Source organism: Apium graveolens, chromosome 7 (genome assembly GCF_009905375.1).
Source record: "Apium graveolens cultivar Ventura chromosome 7, ASM990537v1, whole genome shotgun sequence".
Taxonomy (NCBI): Eukaryota; Viridiplantae; Streptophyta; class Magnoliopsida; order Apiales; family Apiaceae; genus Apium; species Apium graveolens.
Genome location: NC_133653.1, coordinates 6,142,656 through 6,151,748, shown reverse-complemented (window position 1 = coordinate 6,151,748; position 9,093 = coordinate 6,142,656). Strand labels below are relative to the sequence as shown.

The 9,093-nt window shown below is 34.3% G+C and overlaps 1 protein-coding gene across 1 annotated transcript; it reads right to left on the bottom strand.

Annotated features, from left to right (window-relative positions):
* Positions 1-3,892: 3,892 nt before the first annotated feature.
* Positions 3,893-8,933, bottom strand: LOC141672111 (uncharacterized). Its single transcript, XM_074478603.1, has 5 exons — positions 8,455-8,933; positions 6,162-6,413; positions 5,593-5,661; positions 4,755-4,947; positions 3,893-4,499 (listed from the first exon to the last, which is right to left on the bottom strand). The coding sequence occupies exons 1-5, from the start codon at positions 8,884-8,886 to the stop codon at positions 4,072-4,074; spliced, it is 1,374 nt and encodes a 457-aa protein (XP_074334704.1). The 5' UTR covers positions 8,887-8,933; the 3' UTR covers positions 3,893-4,071.
* Between the last annotated feature and the right edge of the window lie 160 nt (positions 8,934-9,093).

Here is a 9,093-nt window from a genome sequence, read left to right as displayed (position 1 = left end):
CCTTAGGTATGGTCTTTGCTGGTTGATCAGCAACTACAACAGAGAGCTTGGTTGGCTTATATGGTCCTTCATTAATCCTGTCAAGGTATTCTGGATCTGTAGCTTCCAGAAATATAGTCATCTTCACTTTCCATATGGGATACTCAGAAGATCTCAATATGGGAACCCTAATTGTCTCATATCGACTGTGGGTTTGGGTATGTTGAGTTTCTTGAGTTTTGGTGGGCTTGGTTGGAGTTTGTGTTTCTTCAGACATGATTGTTTGGATCTTTACTGTATGTGTGTTAACAGATAAGCTCTGATACCACTTGTTAGGTCACACAACACTGTAGAAAGGGGTTGAATACAGTGTTCTCACAATCAAATTGATTTAAACACAAGTATGTAACAAAGATCAAATATATTCAATAAACTATGTTACAATATGAACTGTTGTTCTCTCTCAGTGATGAACAAATATCACTAAAAGTTGCTAGGTTACAATGAATAATGTATCTCGATAATGATAACACGTATAGTGTAAACCCTAAGCTGTGTTTATATAGTACACAGTTACAAGATATATTCTAATTGATATGGAATACAATTTTGTCTCTTAAAATATATCAATCAGATATCTTCTACAAGTCTTTTAGTCCTTTAACTCTTTCCATGCATATCTTCTATTATTTTAGTCCAGATCTTCTCTTCTGTAAATCAGCTTCTTTCCTTATCTGAAAGTCTTCCCGCACTTAAGTTCTGATATGACCTTAAGTTCTGATATTAAAATCTGACTTTCAGTAAGTCCTGATTTCAGTAAGTCCTGATATGTCCTGTTAAGTTCTGAAAACTAAACACAAATCATATTAGACATGACATCTCAAATATATCTAACAATATATATAATAGAGAAGGGTATAACAAGGATATAATGGTAATATTTTAGAATTATATTTGTTATTTATGAATATTTCTAATGTAAAATTTATTATTAAAAATGATGAAAAAAATAGTAAAAATGTATGCCAAATTGCCAAAAGGCATGCGTCATTTATAATTAATTCTAGGCTTAATGACCTTTTGACCCTAAAGTATGAGTCGTTATACTTATCATCCCCAAAAGTCTGAAGTCAAATATTTTAACCCCTGTAGTATTAGGTATCATTCCTTTTAACCCTTTTCGGAGATAAAACGATATATTCCAATATCGGAGGGTAAATACGTCTTTTACTAAGGAAAAGGGTTAAAAAACGGAGGACAAGAAATTCATTAAAATAATATTAATTTTGGTAAGGTGGTGGGATAAGAGAGAAGAAAAAGGGTAATTTAGTGAGAAAAAGTTTAAAGTTGGGTAAAGTAGTGGGACCAATCAATATTTAATGAATAAAGTGAGTGTAGTGGGATAAAGCAGTGGATGTGATTGATTTTTATATTATTAATTTTTTACTATTTTTTGTAAGTTTGAAATGTATAGAATTGAATGGACATCCAAAAAAGAAAAGTCTATATAAATGAATGGGACAGAGGGAGTATGAAGTTCGATACTACATGGATCAAAAGGTGTGACTTCATACAATTGATACGATTCTACCCGGATGTGTAAATAATAGCTTAAACACTTTCATGAGGTTTATAAACTTACTTGATTATGAGGTAAAATTCGAGATTGAGAAAACAAAGAATATGAGATTAGAGATGCTACTGGACCGAAACACAGTATTTACAAGAAAAGATGGGAATGAGGTAAGTTGTATCAACATATTGTACCTGTTATAAATATATCAGTTCTCTATCATATATATTGTGAGTTGCAGTAGGTTTAATGCTGGATTGTCAACTTTGATTCTGTAGGTTCCTTTCTCTCAACTTTCTGGAAAAAAGAGTTATAGTTATCTTTTAGATGACTAATGATAGTTGTTTTGGAGATATTAAATTCCTGGAGATGTTGAAAGAGATATATCTTCTTGCAGATTGATTTACTGGATAGTTTAAGTGCAAGAGCTTAAAAAGAAACACCAAAAGCTTAGATGTAACCTTTGTGACATTATACTTATGATTTTTCTTCCATGTTATCGCCAAACAATTAGTTTTCTATTAAGAAAAATTACATTTCTTTCCCAAAGTTTTGTATTTTTATATCCTGGCAATGGTTTCAAGATTGTTTCGTCGCTCCTAAAGATGTTAGTGACAAACATGTTCTTCACAGAGACTCTCGAATACAATATGGATAGATATTTTCTCCAATGTAGCGTGATTGCTATGCTTATGCCACTCTTGAACTTGATAAAAGGATCCTCAGGGAATCTTCTTAGTGATGAAAGGATATTCAAATCGATATCAGAAGATGATGATTCAATCGCTAAGCCGTCCTTGCACACTCTTCTGGCCATCAGCTCATCGTGATAATGTGATCTCAGACAAAGGAGACAAGGTAAATCCATCTACTCTTTGATTACTGAAATTGTCATAACTAAACAGTCATTGTGTAATGCCTGCTTGATTAAAAGATTATTACAACTCCAGATTACAGCCATTTTATTATTGATCAACTCTGCACTCGATTCTGGGCAATCTTATTAATAAAGTATTGAACTATATGAGGAGTCATTGAAGGACATGAGATCATCATCGCTAATTTCATTGTCTTTATTCTTCAAAACTGTTGTATCGAAACCATTCCTTGAACACAAAATAAAATAGGTGTGTGACAAGAGTGTCGTTTAGAAAACCGTAGTTGTAAAGTTTTAAACAGAATCATTCGAGGAAACATATGGCAATGATAAGAGCAGTTATAAAGTTTTTGAGGAGATTTTTCATATTCAACTAATAAAATGGTTTTTATTCGGAATCTGAAAACTGATGAAGTCATACATTTTGACCCCTATAGTATTGGCCAAAACAGGTGACAACTTTACAATCTTTACCGGACTGTAGTAATTAGGAAATATCTCCCAATATATTCAAAGTTGCTCGCGCATATACACCATTGATCTCAACATGTAACTAAGTGTATCTTTCAAAACTTGGAGTTTCACCTCTGTTTCTCCTTTGGTGGTCTTGGTATCTTGGAGCTAAGACACAAGAAACAACTCGAATTCTTCTATCTTGGTCAGTAGTTATGGTAACTGGACGACAGTTATTCACTGCAGAGAACGATGTTTCAGATAACAACAATGACTCCGATTCATCCATGATCAATGCACAGAAAAAAAGAACCATTTGACCATGGTGATTTACACCAGAGAAGGGCACTCCTTGATCTTGCATCAGCCCAAAAGACATTTGTCAAGTGATTCTCATCATCCAGTTGTATAGCATAGAAGATACAAGGTTTCTGTCCATAGAGATTAACATTTCCCTCGAAGCATCAAAAGTTTCAGCAACATGGTTTTTAGCACCAATAAAATGTCAGAACAAACGAAGAGAATGATCCTTACCTGAACTCACATTAGAATGATTATGCTTGTCCACAAATTTCGTCACTACCCAACTATCCAAATCTCTTTTCTCTACTCTCATCACAGCATTACAACTCTCCACATTTTTCCTCGTAAAAACCTCAAGCGAACACGAGAACTCCAACTAATCATATCCCCATCAGGCTTACAACTGCTATACAACACGGAAAATAAAACCCACACTTAGCATACACATCAAAAAATGTCTTTGCAACTTCTTCTGATTCAAATTCCTTACCAACAAACGGCGTCGCATTATCACAATCATCATCAACAATCTTTCACTCGAACACTTAAAATTCTCGTGTATATTGCTACCACCACCATGAAAGTCAACATCTCCCACACTAATCACTTCAACATCCATCAGTTACAACTTTCTTTACTAAACTTAGTCCAACAATAATTAGTACAAGTAAATGAAACTACATCTTTCAATTAAACCAGATTCAGCATGAATTAAAAAAACCTATGCTTGCATTAGGAGATTTCAGGTACAGAATTACATCTTTAGTTAACTGGCTTCATGCCATTATCAACATAACTGACTTAACAATTACACTATGTCCCTCTATTTCTATCTCAATCTGTACTCAACTAAAGCGAAACAGAATAAAAATAAAAGCATCTTTCTTCAAACCTTTTGAATAACTCGGAGTTTAGCACTCCTGCTCCTGACATTCAACTTCTCTTCCTCCTCCGATGGTGTTATAGGTCTCTTGGTCAGAATTATTGCATTCTGGCCTTTTATCATCTGTCGAATCCATGCTTCTTTTTCATTACTGTTAGGATCAAGTTTTATCATGTCTTTTGAGCACGAATCTCCTTCTGTCATGGCTTTATTTCCATCACTTGCACTAGTGCTAATAATATTGAGAAATGTTTGCTTCACTATTCTGTCCTCCAAACTGTGGAAGGAAATGACAGCGAGCCTTCCTCCTGGTGCAAGGCAATTGAAACAAGTATGGAGAGATTCCTCTAGTGTCCTGAGTTCATCATTCACAGCAATTCTTAGGGCCTGAAATACTCGTGTTGCTGTCTTTATCCAACCTTGCCTCCCTCCTTGAAAAAACAATATACATGAAATGATTTACATTTTTTTACAAATTAAATAATGACATGAAGTCACAAGCTGTAGCAATTCCTAGCCATTCATGTAATTGTTGGCATTAGCAACTGCCTACTTCTGAATCACGGATACTCAACAATAGTACCAGCACAGAATCACAAGTCTTAGTGAGCAATAAGCCAATGATGCTTAAAAGTTGGAAACTATCTTCTGAGATAACAAGAAATTACCAAGGGAAGGGGACCTACCTTTAGCATTAAAAGTTGAACTTCGAATAAGATCTATGAGTTGACCAGTTGAATGCAACCCGCCACTCAAACGAGCTTTAACAATTTTGTTCTGGAGAGAGCGCCAATTGCTCTCCTCACCGTACTCCCGCAGGATTCTCCCCAATTCAGTATCTGGCCACGAATTTAATATGTCTTCTGCTTTCAAACTAGCCTGCCATAGCCCTGTTACAATCAGTCAATTGGAAAGAAGTATGAACCCGCTGTGAAGGCCAGCAGATGAATCATGATATCTGGTGTACTTGTCTAAGCATGCATGCTGCGACATATATTCTTCAGCCCGATGGAGAAAATTTAAGATGTGCGAAATTGACATTCTGAATAAGAAGATTTCTTTAAGTATAATTTTTGACAAATATGACTTATAGCATTACAAATGAGTATATGTTCTTGTAAATTATCGGGGTAAGCGAGGATCAAACCCAGTACCTGGGAAGTACCTGGGAAGACGGAGGATAAACTCTTAACCACTTGAGCTATCCAACCGTAGTCTAAGTATAATTAGTTTCACGCAAAAAATCAGTATTTTAGAATAACCACTTAACCACTTGAAACTAAGTATAGTTAGTTTCACGCAAAAAATTGTACTTCCTGACACGTAAGGGCAATATTTTAGAAAAAAAACATAACCTCCCCAATCTCACATAACAGTTTAAAATTCTAAAAGTATTCTCCATTTAACAAGAAATTTTTTTGCAGTAATTAGGGTCCACAAAACTCAATAAAAACCAGCACAATTATTTACATACATTAACTTATAGAATAGAAATAGTGGACATAGCAGTTTGGTTGCCCCTACCTTAGGATTCATTCTCATATCAAGTGGTCCATTACTAAGCACACTAAACCCTCTTTTGGCATTGTTCACCTGCACGTAGAAGAGTTTGGTAATAAAGCTTAATGACAATTTTTGCATTCCAATATAACAACTATACAGAAACACACCAGTTAAATAAAAAAATGTTCCAACGCAAACACACACAAGAATATAAACATCTAATAGATTCTAACTACAGGGACAAAATCAGCATGTAGTTTACATGTATATTTTGCAAACATTGAGGTTTTCAATATATAAGTATAACACTGTAAAATAATCACTCATTTAAAAAAGGTCTATGAAAGTTCATATATTATTACAGAGCCATCTCAACAAGTGCAACCTGTACCATCAGTTAAGATCCTCTAATTTTTGTACATTTTCTCTGTATTCATGCAACATATTCATTTTGAATATTAAAACAACCATCAAGGAACACTAATGGGCATCTCTCTTTCAGGTAGTTTAAGAACAAAAATTAGGGGCTGTAAGAAAAGTTAAAGAAAAATTTCCATAGGTAAGGATGGACGGGGATTGAGACAGAAGACCTGCATGGATGACATTCCCAAGTCCATTAAAATTCCATCAATTCCCGAAACTTTAATGTTCTTATCAACCTCAGAAAGCACAGACCTGACATTCATAAAATTTTCAACTGCAATGTGTGTTTTCGGGATTGGAGCTAAACTGCAAGATTTAGCATGCAAGATCTCGTCAATCCGAGCTCGAGCCTTTTCATGAGCCACAGGATCAACATCCATTCCAACATACAGTTGCATTTCAGAATGAGCCTGAATTATCTGCGATTCAAAACAAGAAAAATGGTATTAGCACATTAGTACAAGAAAAAAGAAACAAAACTACATAATAAAAGTATCCATTTGGACAGTTGCTACTTAAAATTCAGTTGGCAACATAACAGTTGTATGAGCCGGTAAAAGAAATTTAATCAGGTCAACAAGAGAGAGTATTGTTAATTTGATAAACGCATCAGATCATTCTTTGCTCACTCCTACAGTTAAAAACGAATAGATTGAAAGTTTTTTTATTCAAGAAAACTGAAGCTGTTCCAAGAAAATGGACAGTGTACTTGAACCTAAAAGTTTTCATACTCCACAGCCAACTTTTGATTGGGTCTGACATACACTTACCACATTGTTAAGTTGTAAGGTATGAAGTTAGATGAAAATATGACAAAAGGTTTGTACAATTTTGTTGTAAACATCAACAAAAATCATTTCTTCCTCAACTCTGTACATACAATACTGAAATTTAGTTCACTCCCACTACTTCAAAGACAAATGCTTAATTCTATTTTCTACCATGTCCATCCCCTTCACAAACTTCGTACATAACTCTCTTGTTTTTACTCTTCCTTCTTGCATCCTTTGTTGTCCCCATTAAATTTGTTAATAATATTCATTACTCCTTGTCTCATTCCACTCCGTTTATCCAAACCAAGCATATATAAATTCACAGTTACTGATTATACCCATTTCCACTTTAACCCCCTAATATGACAACAATTAGTTCATACCCAAAAAAAACTATCACTACATAACATACACAGACAAGATCATACCCGCATTTCAAACCACTATAATAATCAAAAGTTTTCATACTGTACACCAAACGTATATTACTACATACAATATCACTCCCACATTCAAACAATATCACTTCCACATTCAAAGACCATAAAAATTAAAAAAGAAATCACCATACACTAAATGTGCATCATTACACACATACAACACGAACAAACTGAAACCTACATTTCAAAACATCATAAATATAAAAACTTTTCATCATACACAAAATGTACATAACTACAAACTAAAACAGTAAAAATAAACTCACACCCAGGTTTCAAAACACCATAAAAATCAAAACTTTTTACTAAACATGTCAAATGTACATCATTACACACAATCCCTACATAAACAAACTCAAACCCACATTTCAAAACACCATAAAAATCAAAACTTTTCATCATAAACACCCAATGTTCATAACTACAAACTAAACCCGCAAACATGAACTCACATCCACATTCCAAAACACCATAAAAATCAAAAACTTTTCATCATAAATACCCAATGTTCATAACTACAAAATAAACTCGCAAACACGAACTCAAATCCACATTCCAAAACACCATAAAAATCAAAACTTTTCACTGAACACATCAAATGTACATCATTACACACAATCCCTACATAAAGAAACTCAAACCCACATTTCAAACACCATAAAAATCAAAACTTTCCATCATTAACACCCAATGTACATAACTACAAACCAAACCAGCAAACATAAACTCACACCCACATTTCGAAACACAATAAAAATCAAAACTTCTCCTCATATACACCCAATGTACATCATTACAAACTAAACTAGCAAACATAAACTCACACACACATTTCGAAACACAATAAAAATCAAAACTTTTAATTATAAACACCCAATGTACATAACTACAAACTAAACCAGCAAACATAAACTCACACCCACATTTCGAAACACTATAAAAATCAAAACTTTTCATCATACACACAAAATGTACATCATTACAAACTATACTAGCAAACATAAACTCAAACCCACATTTTGAAACACCATAAAAATCAAAACTTTTCGTCATACACGCAAAATGTACATCATTACAAACTAAACTAGCAAACATAAACTCAAATCCACATTTTGAAACACTATAAAAATCAAAACTTTTCATCATAAACGCCCAATGTACATAACTACAAACCAAACCGGCAAACATAAACTCACACCCACATTCCAAAACACCATAAAAATCAAAACTTTCAATCACAACCATACCGCAGAAGAATGCCCAGCAGCACCAAGAGTACAATCCACAAAACTCTTAACCTCAACACTCCCAAAAACCTCCAAAACCTCACCAAGCATCACTGGAATGTGGGACCTACTATCCCCAAACTTCAGCACAGTCTCTTCATCAAACTCTTTATCTGACCTGGTCCTCCTTTTAAGCGCAGCCAAATCAGCCAATCTTTTGCTTTTTAAATCATCATTAGGTGTGTTTTTTGTGCTTTTAGAGGTGGGTTTTTGGTTTTCTTGGGGTTTTTTCTTGGGTTTTTTGGTGGGTTTTGATGGGTTTTTTGTGGCGGTGGTTGAGAAGGTGGAGAAAGTGATGAAAAGGCGGCGATGGGGCGGAGAGAAAGAGAGAAGTGGTGGTGGTGGAGAGAGAGGAGAGTTTAGAAAGAGGGTTCTGAGGAGTGATGCTGCCATGGCTTTGGTAAAAAATTCAAGCTTTCAGGCATCTCCTTTGTCAAACAGTGTTAATTAATAATTTTATAGAAATTTATTTGTAATTTATTATGTTTATCTATACTTAAATTAAATTTGGATTATACCAAAACAAATTAATTGATTCGGCCGTCATTCATAACTATCATCCATCCTTCCCCTCCTTCCATCAAATTCACATTCGTCATC